The sequence below is a fragment of the Nothoprocta perdicaria genome, unplaced genomic scaffold (assembly GCF_003342845.1).
Source record: "Nothoprocta perdicaria isolate Ctin4 unplaced genomic scaffold, notPer1 scaffold_105, whole genome shotgun sequence".
Lineage (NCBI taxonomy): Eukaryota > Metazoa > Chordata > Aves > Tinamiformes > Tinamidae > Nothoprocta > Nothoprocta perdicaria.
Genome location: NW_020454150.1, coordinates 2567741 through 2586283, shown reverse-complemented (window position 1 = coordinate 2586283; position 18543 = coordinate 2567741). Strand labels below are relative to the sequence as shown.

The 18543-nt window shown below is 43.5% G+C and overlaps 1 protein-coding gene across 15 annotated transcripts in view; it reads right to left on the bottom strand.

Moving 5' to 3' along the window:
• SORBS1 (sorbin and SH3 domain containing 1) overlaps nucleotides 1-18543 on the bottom strand; it is a 102109-nt gene that overhangs the window by 15065 nt on the left and 68501 nt on the right. For 6 of the 15 annotated variants that reach the window (XM_026044316.1, XM_026044285.1, XM_026044308.1 and 3 more), the window contains 9 exons: nucleotides 17321-17435; nucleotides 13971-14054; nucleotides 10405-10470; nucleotides 9755-9856; nucleotides 8357-8406; nucleotides 5402-5559; nucleotides 2370-3890; nucleotides 1564-1649; nucleotides 210-377 (listed from right to left, as the gene is read on the bottom strand). In XM_026044316.1, the coding sequence (XP_025900101.1) occupies nucleotides 210-377; nucleotides 1564-1649; nucleotides 2370-3890; nucleotides 5402-5559; nucleotides 8357-8406; nucleotides 9755-9856; nucleotides 10405-10470; nucleotides 13971-14054; nucleotides 17321-17435 (2350 nt within the window). Of the gene's footprint in view, nucleotides 1-209; nucleotides 378-1563; nucleotides 1653-2369; nucleotides 3891-5401; nucleotides 5560-8356; nucleotides 8407-9754; nucleotides 9857-10404; nucleotides 10471-13970; nucleotides 14055-17320; nucleotides 17436-18543 lie in introns of all 15 variants that reach the window. The other 9 variants (XM_026044367.1, XM_026044357.1, XM_026044392.1 and 6 more) reach the window with 6 other exon arrangements.

Here is an 18543-nt window from a genome sequence, read left to right as displayed (position 1 = left end):
TAACATATGCAGCTTGGTATAGAGATATCAATTAATTTACCAGGCGTAAGAGTCAAAGCGGTTCTAAATGAAGCCAGAATGGGAAAGGGGAAAGGGGGAAAAAAAACAAACAACATTCTCTGGAGAGCTAATGTCGGCCTAAAGCGCAACATTGTGAGAGGCAAATATTGCTTTGGGTCAAGCAGCAGACTGAGGTAACTAAAACAGACCTCTGACCCAGATTTCCTCTTTGCTGTATCGTCTATATTTAGGAGGTCCCCAAATCGCTCATTAGTGATAAATTGATGGTGCGTTGGAATAACCCCTGTGTGCCTTCTAGCTGCAATATCAGCTTCTTCTTGCTCACGTTTAAGCCGTCTCTGGTCCTCTAAAAGTTTCTGCCACAAAATTGCATAAAATGGGCGGTAAATCATCTAGTTTAGGGCATTTGACAGCTGCCACAAACGTGACTTCAGTAAAACTTCTGAGGTCCCAGCAAACAGCTGGGGCTTTACAGGAACATAAACCACCAATTCTGTTCACTACACAAAGCTCCTCTTTGATTTAGCAAGCGTAAAAAGAACATATCTGTGGTATATCTGAAACACACCTCTCAGAGAAGACCTGATCCAAAGCTGATGGCTATCAGCAGTGTTTCGGGTCAGGTCCTGAGAGTTTCTAAGATAAGGGGGAGATTTTGGATAATTCAGAGGGYTGATCCAAACCTCCTTTGGCCAACAATGAGTTTCTCGCATTGACTTCCATGAGTTTTCTTGATGGATTTTGGGGGTGCAGGGGTTGTTTAGCTGTTCCATGGGAGAAGACAGCAAAAATATATTTTTCACATTGAAATCAAAAGCAGGTCTTACCATACTCGAAGCATACAGATTTTTTTTTTTTAAATGGAGAAAAGTAACATGCTTTTTCACTAAAAATATTTTGTTTCATTTTCTGGTCTTTTCAGACAACAAAAACTAGCAGCTTCCTAGAAAGCAACTAGTTTATTACAGTTCTAATATAGTCATAAAAAAAAATACTGCATAAATTTCTTAATATTTCAAATTATATGTATGTTGGCCAGCCATTTCTGAAGGGACTGTTACATTTTCTATTCAACAACCTGAGATACCATGAAGAATTTTAGTTTTCACCCAAAGAGAACTTCACGTTTTCTGACAGTAGTTTGCATTAAGTAGTTTGCATTGGCTACTCAAACCCTGAGCTCCCCACAAGACCAGTCCATTCTCACCAGGTTGATTAAAACGATCTCAAATGGCTTGCTGGGAAAGCAATAAAAACATATTCACTTATAGAACARCCATTTCATTCATGAAAAATTGATGTGTTGTACTACATCTTATATATATCTCCAACCTTGTTACATTCTTTAAGGTCCTTATATACCATCAGGTTCACTTTAAATAACAGATAAACTAAAACAAAGACAGGTCATACAGTAAATCCAAAGCAGAGGTGACATTAAGATTCAAACACACTAGTTCCAACTCGTTGCTGTAACTTCCAACATAATTCTTGCATGTGATGCTGCTACTATTGTTCTCAGGCTATAAAAGAGGGCATTACCTCTTTATCATCATGACGTCTGCGAATAATTTCTTCTGGAGTTTCCATGTAATCGACTGGTGCAAAATGCCTTGGTGATTCTGAATCTACTTTGAAACAACATAAGGCAGTTAAAATACACATGGATGTATTTAGCATAACCAGAAAGGAAGGAGAAAAAAAAAAAGAGGGTTTTCAACAGTTTGCTTCTACTATGGCAGCAAGAAATCTCAATTRCTGTTGACCAAATTGTCGATCAAATGTCGATATTTTGCCCATTTTCATTTCTTCCCTTTTGGGCTGTACTTGTGAACTTAAATCCAAAAAAGGGAGAAAATAAAGGTACAGGAATGAGTAAAACCTTAAGAACTTTGTGAAGAAAAGATTTGCTGCCAACAAAATAGAATGTGACATTTCGTTATTGAGAAAAGTTTAACACACACGCACACACACACAACTAGACCTTGAGAAACTGCTCCTTAAAGCAAATCATCTGGGTTTATGTTCCAAACTATGCAAATGATATAGGACTAGAAGTATCTCATGYTGAGATTCTTGTATCCCAGGAGTTGCTTGAGACAAGCTGTGCCTGATGCGTTTAGAAAGGCAGCGGAAATCGTTTCTCAGAAGTGCAGCTGTTAACAAGCCCTGAACATAAATTCTCAGCAAGACACGCAAAGGACATTAGACATATTGGAAAAAATAAAAAAAGAGTCAGGGGATGCAAAAGCAGGGAATAAAAATGCAGGGGTTGTGAAGGAAAGGGGAAGAGAAAGTGAAGCRAGAAGACAGATGAAGGGACACGGGTAAAGAACACAAAAAGCCACCTCCTAGGTATGTCCCAAGTTCACTTTGCGGGTTGTTGTTTGTGTCCAAGCTGGGATAGAGAGCATATGGAAGAGGGTTGCCATTGTTAAAGCAGTCAGGAGCAGCAGCCCGGCCCAGGAAGCGCTCTCGACCACATCCCACGGTGGGGAAGTGGCTAAGCTTCTCCACAACGTCCAAGGAGGACAGGCGCTTCGGGGCCAGAGGTCTGCTTTTGAAGCACGGTCCGTGCTGGGAGCAGTGACTCTTGTCTCCTAGGCTGCCTTGCAGCTGTATGGGGTCATTTGGGCTCTCGGGGCTGGGTGCGGACGGGCTTCCCGGGCAGTCCAGGGGTGGAGTCCTCCTGGAATTGTGGTGGAAGGGTTTTTTCAAGCGGAAGGGGAGAGGGCTCATTAGGTAGACGTTTCTGGGGAGCGTGGGTCTGTCCCCATAGACATCCCCTTTGGAATCAGTGTTCCTGGAGGACTGCTGCTGCTCATGCCTTCGGATGGTAGTGAACCTGGTGTAGGAAGCTGGACATGTGCCTTTGCATCTGTTGATTTTGTATTTCTGAGGCCCATTGAGGTTGCTGCTGCTGCTGCCGCTGTCATTGGAAGCATTTGAGAGGAGATCTATCTCATCCGTGCAAGCTGAAAGTGTGTCCATCGGGAGGGCATCGCTGACATCGGAAGCTGTGTCCTCCACGTTGCTGCAGGAGTGGGAGGATTTATCTGCCAAGCTGGCAGCATCCTTCTCCTCTTGGAGGGGTTTTGGCAAATCCAGGACAGACTCTGCAGAGTAGGCAGAACTCAGACAAGTTTTAGACTGAAGAGAACTGGGAAATTTGCCTTGTCCAATGGAAAAGTCAAGCGAGGGCATTGACCGGGATCTCTGGATCAGCTGCTCAAAGGCACTGATACGGGAGGAAACTGTGTGCTTGGGAATTTGCTCTGAATTCCCCTGGCTGAGACTGTGCTCCGTCCTATCCTTGGCCTCATTCTCAAACTGGGATGCGATATCCCTCACGCTGCAGGAGGAGACTGTGTCCAGATGGATCCTAGACCTGTTGATCTGGTGCATGTCTTTATACAGCATGGTAAACTCCATCCCACTCTTCCTGGAGGCAGGGAACAGGTAGCCTTTCCCAGAGTTGGTGCCATATTCCTGCAGGCTCATGGTACTGCCAGATTTGATGGCATACTCCTGCTTCGACTTCATCAGCATGTTTTCTATGCCTTCCCCTATGTCTACCATGAAAGCTTTTTTATTATCAAACAAGGCAACGGAGCTACGAAGGTTTTCGCAGCTTTGAGCTTTCTCATGAGACAGCAAGATACCCTTCTTGTCCTGCACAAGAGCAGCTGGGACTGCTAGTTTGGGTTTGAATTTAGAAGGGAGGATTTCAGTAATGCAGGCTTTTGCAGCTGATAGGGGCTTCTTATGTTTACATGCGTGACCTAACATACCGGTATGACTAGCGTTAAAGGTTCGGCTATTAACTGAAGAGGGTGCAGTCATATGAGCATTCCCACCTTTACGATCCACTGGTAAGCATGCAGAATAAAATAAATACAACCTGTTAGCTTAAATGCTAGAAAGCCATCGAAAAAGGAGAGAAAACATGCTTGGAATTCATAAAATGCACTTTTGAAAACAAAGGTCAAAAAAACTAAAGGAAAGCAGAAAGGCAGAGCACAACAAGCGGTGCGTATGGGAGTAGGTGAGCGCTGCTAATATTTCTAAAATGAGACACATGGCTGGGAGCACTTTGAAGGGACCATCCCAGAAAGTGCTGAGTATCCTCAGCTTCTAGAGAAGCTGTGGCACCATGGAGAAGGGCACCTCAATGCTGGGAAGCATCAGGGTGTTAGCAAGAATGCAGAGGCACTAATGCTGCAAAAATGGCTTCGTACTGAGCTTATAATCACCCCCACTTGCATAGTGGTATAATGCTTGCAGAGAGATTAATCCTGGTGGGGAGAGGGACAGCAAGGGTGGATTGTGCTTGCACAAGCACGCCCCATCAGCTGGCCTTGCCCAAGAACTGCCTGCTTGGAGATTCCCCATACTAGGAATAAGCTGAGTCTTTTCCAGACAGTGTAGTTGGGCTGTGTTTACTTTAAAAATCAGTGAGTCAAATCAGGACACTTTTCAGGTCAGATCCAGTCTGGATTCTGCAGCTGTAACTACAGGACTTTTTTKGGGGGGTTTGTTTCTGATCTGAGTTCAAACTAAAGTGTCAAAATAACCATTCAGGTTCAATCGTAATTTTGGGAACAGTAGTTGTTGTAGCAGATTTTTTTTYGTTCAGATCCAGTTTGACTCCCTGCCCTACAGGCCTGACATAATGCTGAAGAACAGCTGGAAGATGGAGACAGACAGACCTTTTTGGTGTGATGCACTATTTTGAGGGAGAGCAGCTCAGAGACCCAGTGAATTCCCTCCCTGTCTTTTCCCCATCTCAGGCCTTTTTTAGGTTGCAATAGGCTCAGAGATGGGGCAGCAGCGGGGAGAACACAGCAGTTTCTGCTGCCCTGCTCTCTCTCAGACTACAGGGGCACTGCCAGGTTTGCAGTGCCCGGTGCCCTGCACAGCCCTCAGGGGCAGGAGGCTGCTCGGTCCATGGTGCCAGGTACACAAGGGCCGCCAGGTACCAGGGCCTGGTGTGGCCTGCTGAGATACTGYGGTGGGAAAAGCAGAAAAGGCAGCAAGGGCTCCGGGGAGAGCAGGGGGAGAGCAAGGCCCAGACTGAGCAGCCCAGAAGAGGAGCATGAGGGTGTGGGGAAACAGTGGTTGGTGCCTGCTGTGCTGAATGGAGGGAGTGGGTCCCTGCTGGGAAGGGGAACCTGGATCAGATAAAGGGGGCACGAAGAATATTGGCCAATGTGGGGCTAAGAAGAAAAAGAAGGGCAGATTTGAGACGGCAAAGAAGGACAGAGAAACCCTCGGTCGCCTTGAATAGGACTCCAAACTCTACAGGAGTTTGCCCTGTATCACCTGGCTTTTGATAGCCTGTGCACAACGGAGGAGAGAGGTTAGTGTGCTGCTGACCTACCTTTCGTGGAAGCAGAGCTAGGAGGTCGCTTTAGACCACTCAGCCCCTGCAGTGGGATATCTCCACCTTCCAGCACGCTCTTGTAAATCTGCCTTTCATTCTCCAAGGCAGCCGGGTCCCCTGGCGCGAACTCTGCCTCTCGCTTCACTGCTTGGTAGCTGGGCGAATACGTGGAATTGGTGAACGGTTTGCAAAACAGGGAAAAGGGGGAAGAACACTGGTGGGTTACTTCTGTCTGCTGAGAGCATCAGGAAAAGCAAAAAGAAACCACGCTTATGAAGCCAGCCTGGACTGTGCATAAGGAACAGATGCTTCAGGCTGGCAGAACAGCCAAATGAAGAGGATATGATTACGCTGCAATTTTGTTCCAGGGTTTGCACTACCCTAGCATTTTCTACATAAAGGAACTGTCTCAGCTCAGTCCCGCAGGAAATAGGTGGTAGGAAAGCATTGCTCTGTTTTTTTTTTAAATGAGAAAACAAGAGTCACAGAGCAGCTACATGCTTTCCTTGCAGATACACAGGAACTCAGTCGCTAGCTGCAAGCAGATGATACATCTTACAGCTCCCAGTCCTCTCTCCTTATGTACAGGTCATGTCATTTTCTTGGTTACAAAGCACAACTGCTCAAGGAGTCCACCTCAACCAACTGAGCCTCCCAGCTAACATGAGGGGCCAAGATTGCCAGGGCAATTCTCCGAGCCCACCAGTATGGTGCAAGGAAGCAGCAGGATCACACGATGGACACTACTACAAGAAGAGTCCCAGGAGGGCACAGCTCTTTAGTCCAGCTTTGGCTCAGGCTTCTCTGTAGGGAAACAGAATCCTGAACTCTAAGTCTACCGCACACACGTACAAACAAAATGCTGGATTCTAAGATGCATATTGAAAGCAGACACAACTAATTTGTTAGGCTGTTATAAACTGAATATATTTATTACAAATTCCTCAGTTACGAATCTAAATACCCGTTTGGTCCCACATCTGATTTCTGGAGTTATTTTCTATAAAAACATAACCAGAACTGCCATGGTATAAATTGTCTTTCCAGCTACAAAAGACTTGCTAAGCAATCAAACTAAGTGTTTTCCTAAGACCCGATTCATCTGTTACCAGTTCTTGTTCATCCTCAAAAAGACTCTTCAGAATAAGATACAGACTTACACACAAAACTATTCTGGGGCCAAAGCATGCCTGCTGTAAAGATTTTAAAACAGGTCATTTGCCAATTCATGGAAATGTTTTGAAAGCTGTTTTACCTCCTGATGTCCATTYGAGATTCAAATTTAAGGGAGTGTGGAGGTGCTTGTGGTTATGCGTGCTTGTGTGAGGATAAATTTGTAAATGCATCTGGCTATGCTGGATGGATACTGTGCTTACAGGATAAACAGAAAGCTTTGAAATACATCAGTGGACTGGTTATGGGGGTGGAATTACATAATGTCTGGATCAAAAAGATTTTRGTTTCTAGACAAAGAAAATCAGGTCATATGAGTGCAGAGCCATAAATTACTTTCTGGATAAAACAGCTAATGAAAAACAGCACCACAGAGTAATACTGTCACTTTTTCAAGCTAGGCAATAGTCAGAGACATATCCACAGAGCTATTTTGTCTTATGTGGGTTATCCCAATGCCTCTATCAGGATCCTGAGAAAACCTGACCAGTTGCTGCAGGGGATAGCAGCTCCCTGGAGTTTCCTCTCCTGGGAGGTGGAAGTCTTTTACTCTCCTCATTAAAAACCAASGGGCTCCAATGATCCTCTTTTGACCTAGGGGAGTGAGGGGAGGCATGGGGCAAAGCCCCACCACTGGTTGCTTCCTCATCAGTATTGTGTGAGACTAAGACAACTAAGGTGAGCRAAACCAACATTCACCCAGAGAAGCAAACCTAGTCTGCCTAGCAAAAATAAGATTCACAAGGTTTGTAACTCCTACAGGGCAGTCAGGAGTTAGGAWTCTTAAATTAATCTCCGAGATTTCCTTTTACTATTTTGCTCTCTTTCTCCCAAAACAAAACCAAAAAGTCATAGGAGCATCTGATTTACAGAGATGAGACAGCCAACAAATGAGAACAGTTCTGGTTTTCCTGCAAAATGAATGAAGACAGCGGGGAACGGAGTTGAAATAAGCACAGGAGACCTCTAGGGCAAACCATGCGGGGAGGCAAACACATGTGATTTTAATGGACATCTGGAGGAGAACATGCCTTTCCCAACAATGCTCTCATGCAGAGCGGATCACTGTGCCTATGAGGACCGTTAAGTGTCCACTCCAATTAAAGGGAGCAGCAGGGTCGCAGCAGGGGCTCCACAGCTCCTATAACTCAGCACAGCTCAGAATCTGCCCCTATTTTATTTTCTTTCCAAACAAGCTTTCTCCATTTACATGTTCAGACAGAGTATGCTGCTCATGATCCATTTCTCCACAAAAGGTGGACCACGTTACATTTCTGAGAAATACKGGTGCTACTGCTGCTCTTCCCCCGTCCTGGAAGCTAGACTACCATTGCCATTCATTAACAGCATCCTTCTGATCTGGTGCACATAACTGGGAACCTCTAACAGGACCTAAATTTTTAATTCGTTTCTAACAGAAACAACCCCTGTTCTTGCCAGGCAATAAGCTGATTTGCATGAGTTTAGGGACAATTTGTAAACTTCATAAAAAAAAGARTTACAATTTTTGCTTGTTTATCTGTTTTTTTTTTAATTGCTGTCTAGCACAATCAGCAATTCCTAACTAGCCATGCAATCATTCATGTAATCACTTTAGATTTTACTCAAGATCAAAGAGCAAATGTATTTGGGTTCAGCTAAAGCACACACGTAAGTATCATGATGATCTCTATGTGCATCATCAAAAACACAAAGCCAACCCTTTTCCAACATCCTCAGCCCTGTCCTACATACCATCAGACTGTAAAAACTACATAAAAAAGCAATTTGAAAACTTACTAGGAAGACCGGTCTGTGGAAGTTTCCAAAGGAGCAACACCTGCTGTATTCTGCAAGAGTCCAAACAAAGGAGTCATTGAAACAACTCACACGCGAGGAGAAAGGAAAAGCCTTGCATAAGAAATTTCCCATCTATTGCTGGAGTATTAGTTTTGGGGAGACATTGAGATTTGAGTCTAAATGCAATCTAAGCTGTCAATGTCTCTGCATAAAAGCGACAATTTTCTTGAGCTCCTTCAGGGCAGTGACAGGTTTTAGCACAGCCGATGCCTTTCACAGCGCCTATTCTTTTGTCTGCAAATGAGTCATTGAGAATAAAGCCAAAAGCAAGAAGATAACCAGCTGGGCCATGACCAGGAGAGACACATGCTTATAACTATTTCCCCAAGCTTTTCTCCCAACCAGTCACTGCCCCCCTTTGCTTTAAAGGTATATTACATTTCTGCAGCACAATACGTTCCTCAGCGTTCAAATGAATATGATAGCACTAACAGGAAAAGCAATTTTCAGCCTAGTTTCCTTACTTAAGAGAAGCAATGCCAGCTGCACAGGTTCAATAGCAAAAGCCAGTTTTCATCCGCTTGCTTTAAATCCATCTAACACTTCTTAGGCACATTATTTAAAAAAATGAAGGCAATTTGGGAAGAAATGCTATATTTGGTCTCCCCTTGTCTATCTGAGGATTCCTATGTAGGAAGAAAAAGCAAATCTTGGTTTTGAAAAAGCAGCTTTCTCAAGTCCTGGTGAATCACCACAGTATTAAAAAAAAAAAAAAAAAAAAAAAAAAAAAAAAAAAGAAAAGAAAAAAGAAGAAAAAACGGCGTGTTACCAAATTAATCTATCATTTCATAGTCCTGCAGCCCTCGGGAGCAGCAGCAGCGCCCGACCTTCCCTAGAAGGCCACAGCAAGGTGCAGCTTAAGGAAAATTGTGTAAAATCTCTTGAGAATATCCGAATCGTGGGGAGGCGTGGGCTCCTAGCAGAGAGCAGGGCTTGTATGAAGGAAGGGTAGATGGCAGCACGCTCGAAAGGCACGAGATGATGACGTGACGCCAACCAAGAATTTTAAGCTGATTGCTGCTGCCTATTCATGTGAAAAATAGAGAGGGGTTTTTGCAGACACCGAACTCCAAACAAACCCTAAGAGGGGGAACGGGGCGGGGGGAGAGGCTGAGAGGGAGCAGGGGAGGCAGGAAATCACTGTATCTGAAATGGATTTCAAGCCGGATTCTCAGCATCATGTTCTATTATTTCTGACAGCTACACAGCAAGCCATGCAGTCAGAACGGTCAGAACCATTATTTATCCCAACCTCATTTAATAATCATCCAGCAGTGAATAGATTAGAGCAGAGAGTTTGGAAACAGGGATTGGCAGCATGAAAAGAATAGGAAATACCTTCTGTAGCTTTTTATCTGGCGCTTTATAAAGCTTCTCCATTTTTTCTAAATCTGCCTCTAACTCAGTCTGGTAGAGGTAGAGGTCTTTTTCTAGATCAGTCTGGTTAAAGAAGGAGAAGAAGAACGGGAAAATAACGCTTACGGTTAGGGGAAACCAAAGGAATGTTAATTTTGAAAAAAAAAGCCTTTTTAATTGAAAAAAATAGACAAAGATGGTATGGACAATACATAGAAATTCACTAGCAATTAATCAATCATGTTTCAATCATTACAGAGGTAAACCGCTTTAGGCATTCAACATTTAAGATCAAGAGATGCACAGGCCTGCTAGAATCTAATTCTATGAACCATCAAGTTATAAAACCCACCTGTAAAAAAAAAAAAAAAAGATACTGTAACAATATGCAGTATGTTGTTAGTATAATTATCATTGCAGATCAAGACAGCAAAACCACCAATCTAAACTACGGCTGATTATACTTTAGGAATTATTAAATCAGTTTACTACTTATTTGTTAGGCTAATGAGCTCAAGCCCAATTAAAAAAATAATCACTCACAAGCACACAAAAACCAAGCAATGCTACAAAAAACATATCCACACACACACACTAGATGCTGTAGTACAACGTACGCGAGACAGAATTACCTTTCTATCCTCTCTAGTAAGGATAGAGCAATCTCCAGGAGTATAATCCCAAATCTTTTTTGGAGGCTGATGGAAAGCAGAGGAAGGAAATGAGGAAATGAAGATAAGGAAAGACATCACAAAGAATATGGAAACTGGATTAGAACAGAGGGAGGGTACAACAGGGGGATTGCATCAACACTGAAAAAAATAGAAAAAAGAGAGAGAGAAAGAGGGATAAATCTGCTATAGCACAAATACCAAGAGACCACGGGAGGTAAAAGGGAGCATGCATGCAGTCTGGGAGGGGCTGTTCTCAACGCTGTTCAAGGACATTTTTATTTTTGCAAGATTCTCCTAGGGATTTCGCACTCTCTAGAGGGAGCCCACGGCTGGTGGTTAAGGCATTCTTAACACAATCAAGGGGAAAAGGAGGAGGGAAAAAAAAAACAAAATAAAACAGTAAAAAAAAGCACTTGCTTTGCTCATTCTTCTTTTCAAAGGGGAAGGGTAAAACAAGGGCCTTTCAGAARGGGCAGGGAGAGAAGCTTCCCACCCCCAGCACACTCTGAATACATACCATGTGAGCAAAGGGCTGAGTTTCCAGTGTTGGCATTGTGGGGCAATGAGAACGCAGAGTTGTTATTTTTTATTTCACTGCTTTGAAGGGGGGCGGGTCTGTGAGGGGCTTTGGTGGAGAGGGTGGGAAACAGGGAACTTTTGGAACTAGGTATTTAAAAATACAGCCTACACATGAAGATTCCGATTCCCAAATAAGATGTGGATACCTTACGCATGTGCAAATACCATGGGAGGGCAGTTTTTCAAAGTTAAAAACCCTTCTCCTGGTATTCCTATCCAAGTAATGCCATGCTAATATCCTTATCTCACCAGAAATGAGCCTCGCTAACACCCTCAAGAAGGCTTTACTGCTGCCTTGTGAAATCGTAGTGTATTTGCTCTGCATGGTAGATGCAGATACACAGGTAGCAAGAAGRCAGGACACAGTGCCCTTTTCCCAGCTTCCTCCTTCTCCACTCGGAGCAAACAGCTCGCTCAGCACTGCTTGAGAAGGGGTTAGGAGGCCACGCCCTGTCAATGTGTGTCCATAATCCCAGGGAAAAGCACCAGATATCTTGACTTAATGTCAAGCTCCAAGGATGGCCTTCATGGTGCTGTGGGCTCTGGAGGAAGGAAGGAACGAAGGAAGTGACAAGTGAGCATGTGGGGACTCAGCATCACGCTGAAGAAGCATCCATGCTGCAGAGACTGAACCTACAGGTCCCTGAAACATGAAGYGCGTGTGGGCAGGGCATGCGGGGCTGCCTAGAAAGGTGTGTGATGCTGAACGAGCAGAGTCACTTCATCCACCCTAGGCTGGCGCCTGCGCTTTGCTCAACAGGAAGTCACAACCTGGTCTGTCCTGGGTGTTTGAAGAACATCAGTCACAATCTCGTAAGACTCCTGTGCTCCCTTTTACCCAGGGTGGTTCCTGGCTATGTCATGTTACTGCTAATAAAGACACAAAACCATGGGAAATCAGGCCTACAAGTTGCAGGCCTGAGGTACATGTAGGCCTGAGGTCTGCAGCGCTAGAAAAATAAAAAAGTTGGGGCAAATAGAGAATTTCTTAAAATCCCAGGTCCTAATAAATACAAATTGAAATGCTTCATTTAGCCACAAACTGGTCACAAAAGTCTGGTCTTCTCAAGTGAGTACGAGAGCAAAGACACATAAAGGGTCTCTTTTGGCTCTAGTGACTTAGCTCTAACAGAGTTTTGCTGAATTTCTTCCAGATTACAGGAAGGGACATCTCTCAGATCCTGAGATGGTATCTTCAACTCCAATACCTGGCAAAGTACAACAGCCCTGATGTATTCACGGGCTGACAGAGCCCATCGGGGAGCAGGCTTGCATGGCTTTGAGCTACAGGAAGGTGATATGGGAAATCATTCCAAGGTAAAAGCAGTAGAAAGCAGCTCTGATCATCAGTGCCTTGAAATAGGGAAACTTGCTCCCAAACCAGAGGTTCTGCTGGAGGAGGACTGCATTGCTAATGCAGCCCGAGACATCCTCTTCCAAAGGAAGGCCAAGGCTGCACAACTGAAAGCACAAGCACTTCTAAGGAACAGATTTCTCACTTTTAGAAAGCCTGAGGGCATAAATGCTCTGTTTTCTCTGATGTGTGAAGCACTCAAAGGAAMCTCATCCTAGAGATGACAAACCTTCATCTCCTGCAAGGGTGTGCAACTGTTATACAGGTGCAGAGAGAGGCAGGTTCCTTCTCACTTTGTTTCTAACCCCAAATGTTTTTGAGGCTCCTTTTTTAAGCTTGGAGCRGAAGGCCCACAGCTACAAAACACAGCAGTCTGTGACAAGGAAGGATTACCTGGCCTCTGAACACAACTTTTTGCAGCAAATATTCTGCAGTTTAGATGATGTGCTCAGACTGGGCACCTGACTTTAGGCAGCTATGTTCAGTGCAGAGGAATTATGCCACTTTTGCCATAAAAGACAGTAAAACTTAGTTTTAAGGGAAAACTGTCCTCTGGCATCCACATACAACTGCGTTCAGAGTCTGTGAAGGTAGTACTGAGCCCTAAAATACATTTCTGTTTTGCTGTATGTGCAAGCAAATTTGAGCAATGTTTAAAAGTTCTTTTGCAAAAGCATTTCACAGCTGACCTCAAGGAGGAAGAGAAAACAGTTCCACACTTGAATAAATGTTAGAAGCTGATACTGGCACACTTGTGCAATCAAAGCAGACAACAGTATTTAATAATGAAGTTAACACTGTTTAACCAGTGAGAGCCAGGCCATAAAATGCTACAGAAGTCCCTCAGAACATTTTCTTCTAGTAGCTCTGTCCATTGATATGCTCCTCTCCCCAAATGCTCTCTGTTCTATTAAATAAGTAAGCTTTAATTCCTCAGGCTGGAAGAAGATAAAGCAGGGAGCCCCTCATACACAGGGCATTTGAAAAGAAAGCATGCAGCTCTCAGACTCTTCTCTTGATTTCACAGAATGGCCAGGGRTCTTTAACACAGATTCCAGCATGTGGGTGACAGGCAGCTATATGCATAAGGAAAGGAGCAGGGAATAGGGTCATGATGTGGACCCTACAGATAGCTGGAAATTACCGGTCTACAGTTTACAAGCCAAAGGTAGGAAGAAATTAATTAATTTAATGCTTTAAAGTTCCTTGATTCAAAGCTACCAAGCAGGGAATTAGCAGTTTCCTAGATCTTGCTAGGAAAAGAGAGAATAAGCACTTTGAAAAGGAACTATCGTTAATGAGATCAGGGCRCTATTGTTACCATTAACAACAAAGAGGCAGGCTGAACTATGGCATGTTAAAAATAATGCCTTATTTTTATATATATAATGCCATTTGGTGGTTAGGTGAGGAAAGTCTGTAAAGGGCTTCATGGAGGGCTTTGCCTCAGCACCAGGACCCAGTTATGGACAACCACATTTTTAAATGAGCGAGGCAGCTGGTTCCAGGTTTGGGGCTTAGCAAAGAGACGTGACAATTGTTAAAAAAAGGCAGGATTGACTTTACTGGTCATTGCAGCTATCAAACTTACCGGTTTCCCAAACTCCAATTCCGAAAAGAATTTATACCAAGGTTCATTCTTTAAATCTATCTCTTCTGGGCTTATATCCCGAGTCTAAAGGAATTGGTGATAGGGGAATGGAAGAAAGAGAAGTATAACATTATGCAAAGAATACACAGAAAAGGGACTGTTAGAGATGCAGACTCCATAGTTTACATTCTGAATTGTGGAGATTTAGCTTTATAATTTGGAATTTCTAAAGGATGTATCCCCCAAAGGCCATAGACTGCTTTGCAARCACCAGTTAAGCCTAGAGGCATCACTGAAAGAGACATGAATATGACAGATTCCATTTTACAGATTAGGAGTCACACACAGAAAGAGATCATGCAGCTTGCCCAGCATCGTGRGGCAGCTCAGTGAAAGAGCTGGGACCCCACCAGTTCCCCAGTTACACTGGTAGCCACTTTCATTGCAAAAATACAAAGCTGCATGTACTTTTTCTTGATCATTTCTTTAATCTTTAATTAGCCAGATAGAGAACTTTTTTTTTTTTAAATGTATTTTAAGACCTGAATTAAATACTGCAAAATACTGCATCTCTAACAGCACATGAATATGTGAGAAACTCTGTTCTTCACACTGCAAACAGAGCGAAAGGTGGTTTTCTGAATCAAAGGGGACACAATCAGAGAGAGCGTATTCCTGAAAGATCTCTGAAGGGATGGGTACAGCGACAATATAACTGGTTTCTTCACAAATAAATGTTAGAGAGTCAGACAAAACCAAAACGAAGGAAAACCAGACAGGACAGATAACAGTACAGTTGAAAAGAAACTTCCATTTTGTTCTTCGTATCCGTTTTATGAAACACAAATAGCTGAAACAATTGCAGCTGATTAACAACACTGCTGGTGATATAGACGTCAGAGAGCAAAGTCCTCTGCGCAGCTTTGTAAGGTGCCACTCCCCAAAAGATACCTAGTTAACTCCTGCATTTCTGTGTACCTCCCCCTGGATATAATGGATCTCAGCATGCCAGAAGTATAAATATGTGATGTTCAACACACCATTTCCCACTGCTCCCAATTGCCCCATCTCACCACATGGTGAGCCACACAGACACAAAGGACTCATGTTAAGTGTCCAGAGACAAATCTTAGTGTGACGGGGCTATGGAGGCATGGGAGCAGGGGGATATTCCCAAGAGCCCCACATTTTACTAAGTGCCCTGCACTTGCACACACACACATGCATAAAGCTCTAGCAAAAAGGCTCAAAGTTCATGCTTGAAAAGTGGAAATGCTTAGATATGAAAAATGAACCTTTACCATCACATTTAACCTCTAAGGGCCTGGAGAAGTATTTGGACATTTCTCAAATACAAAGTCGAAACAACATCTCCATTTTTTAATTTATTACCTTCTGATTAAAATTACTCATCATACCACTGTAGTCTACTGAATATAATAGAAAGCCCTCTGACATTAATGAAAGGCTCTTCTTTGCAGTGGTTTTGGATCAGACACCTGATAATCAGGGTGCGATTGCCAAGAGATACCCATGAATCTCTTGCAGCTCATAGAACCTCCTCAGAAAAATGAAGCAAGAACTAGTCATGACACTGTACTACCGTGGCATTTAATGACACTGATAGAGATCATGAAGTCACTACTTCCAGACCTTTTCTTCCATGTCTATGATCTATGATTTCACATAGAAGCTCAAAACATAACACCGGAATTAACAGAGAAAAGTATCCTCTTATCTTGGATGAGTTCTGTAGAAATTTCTCAGTTATACTGGTCATGGTCCTGCTTGTGGCTTTTAGACTCAAGAATTCAATTAAACACCTGATGAGGTCCCATACATGTGAACAATACCATTACTTATGTTGGACCTTCCAAAAAGGCTCCAGCGCACCAATGAAGCAGACCTTTTACCACAAGGTTTAATCCTGTCTGTGAGACAAAATTGCCACTGAAATCATCAGAAATCTTTCTCCAGGACTCACAGCAGGACTGGAGCTGTGATAATGTGTTTAAACCACTCCTCACTGGCCCTTCTTTACTGGCCTGAGCCAATGCCCAGTGAAATTCCGAGAGAACCACTGCTCATTTCAATGGGCTAATGGATCATGCCCTGATTAGGAGCGACTTTTTGAAGTTCATGAAGTGATAAAGGTGTGAAGAGAATTCAGCTGCATGATCTTACAAAAGCGATGGATTTTGGTTGTATTTGGAGGAAAGGAAAAATCACTAAAGCACCAACACCATGTCCCAGATCAGACCTGATTCTATATTTCTACTTATTTAATTTTCAGTTCACTCTTGTGTTTCAGAAGAAAATCCATGTTACATGTTTCAGCACCACGCCTCCACTACCCTGTGAACAGATCAGTGTCTGAACTGTTAATGCACAGAGTCCAGTTTATACTCTGAATCTCACAGTCAGATGGTCCTTCATATTGAATCCTCCAAATTAATGTCCATATAGAACAATCACACTCGTAGGCACCTAACTGGTTATTCAGTAACCATCTCACTCAGTATTTTCTAGCACCTGCAGTGTGTCACACCTGCTCCACTGAGGGACACCTCAGACGAGCTGTGGTCACTTATGCAGGACTGGCTGGTGAGGTTAGCACCACCTCCTTGCCTTGCCCTGGCCAAGCATCCTCWGCCAAGCCTGGAGAATGGGACTTTTGTTATGTCCCCTGGCTGCTGCAATTCACAGCACTGCTTATTAACTCAAACTGAAACTGCTGCCAGCTCAGTTAATACTCCGAGTTATGCCTCAGAGTAGCTATGGAGCCAGCTCATACTCAAATCCTCCAGCCCTGCCACATTAGTGGTGGGCTCTAGCAGAGGAACAGGGCACCTGAGGGGAGGCTGCATTTTTTAAAGCACCTCAGCAGGTAGCCCCACAGGGCACAATATGGGCGCTTAGAAATTAGTGGTGGGTTTAAAGGCAATGACATAAGAGGAATAGAAATAGAAACGGAGCCCGCCTACTTCATTACATAATGCCTTCTTGCTACATCAACTAATGCTGTGCCCTAGATAAAGTACAGCTGGCAAACCAGCTGCTGAACAGGTCACAGTGTTAAACATGGATTAAAAACTAGGGTTAGTGATCCATACTTAACACAGAAAACAGCACACTCGAAAAAGAAAAAAAGCCTCTCAGACTCCCTGGACCTTGCTTTACAGAGAATGACAATGTTAAAAGTTATGCAAAACAGTTTCAGAACAAAATATATAGAAAATACACAGTAATGTAAGCGTAAGGAATCCTATTGGAATGGGACTGCACAAGCACTTGGGGAGTGCACTACAACCATGGGATCAAGGCACAGACTAGGAGAAAACAAACATTACCATCTTTTCGTTGTTCAGAACCGACGACTTTCCTGGTTTATAGTCATAAATGCTCCTGGGCTCTGCACGATATTTTCTAGTATCCACCTTTTTGTCAGGAGGCTCCCAGTCAGTCCTGAGGAAAGAAAAACCAATTAGCCCAAAAAACGGTCGTCTCCATGGAGACAAACACTTTCCTTTGACAGGCACCATCCCCCGTTAATCCTGGTTTAATCAGGGAACTTTTTATAATCTAGGAAGGAAGCCTGCTGCAAGAGGAACCGGAGCAATAGGGCTCTGGACATACATTCATTTACTTATAGCAGGTGGAGTTTGACATGTTCAGCTGCTGAAGCCACAGAAAGAGAGAGGGGGTTCCTCCAAGCACCTCTAATGAACTGCCGAACCTCCATATCTTTCACTATTGGAAACAGCTTGGCAGTGGGCTTCAGATAAGCTCACAAATGCCAGCAGGTCCAAACTTTGAGCTGAACCCACATTAAACTTCTTTGTTTAGGCCATATGCTGGGTTGAGGTGGTCTTTTCTAGATATGTGAACCAACTAGCTCACAGTAGTCTATATAAAAATGGCTAAGAACAGTGCACTAAATCCAAGCTGGCAAAATTTTGTGCTGTGTCCACAAGTGCACTCTTCGGACAGTATTAGCCACAAAGCATTCAGGGTTCACATCCTATCACATCTAATCCCTCTTTGAAAAGTAGTATATTCAAACACGCTCTGCAGGACAACCAATACCTTTGAAAAAGCCCCCAGATCAGGCCATTTAACCTTGCCCACACTCATGCTGCCAATTAATTCAGAACTTGCTGTTAATATCATCCCCTTGATTGGCACTGGTGTGTGGATTTACCTCTCCTAGCATTCTCCAGCCAAAAGTGAGGCATCTAACCTGAACTGCTACCCCACACTTCCTCACACTTACCCTACTGACTTGGGATAGGTGTGAGGAATCTGCCCACTGAGATGCCCAGGTTTCTCCCCTGGCTTTGGAGAGACACAGATGACAATTGGTTTGTTTTCTTTATGGCACAATGACAGTCAGTCTGACTGGCGCACAAACACCATAGGCACTTCAAGGAGGTTGCCTTCTGCTGCTTAGGTCTAACTTGACTGCATAAATAYTCCAACAGTAGAGAAACATCTCCCTGGTGAAACACTGTTGTTTTATCACTAAGTAACAGGAAGAACTAATTATTCTAATCCTTTCACTCCTAAGAGTGTT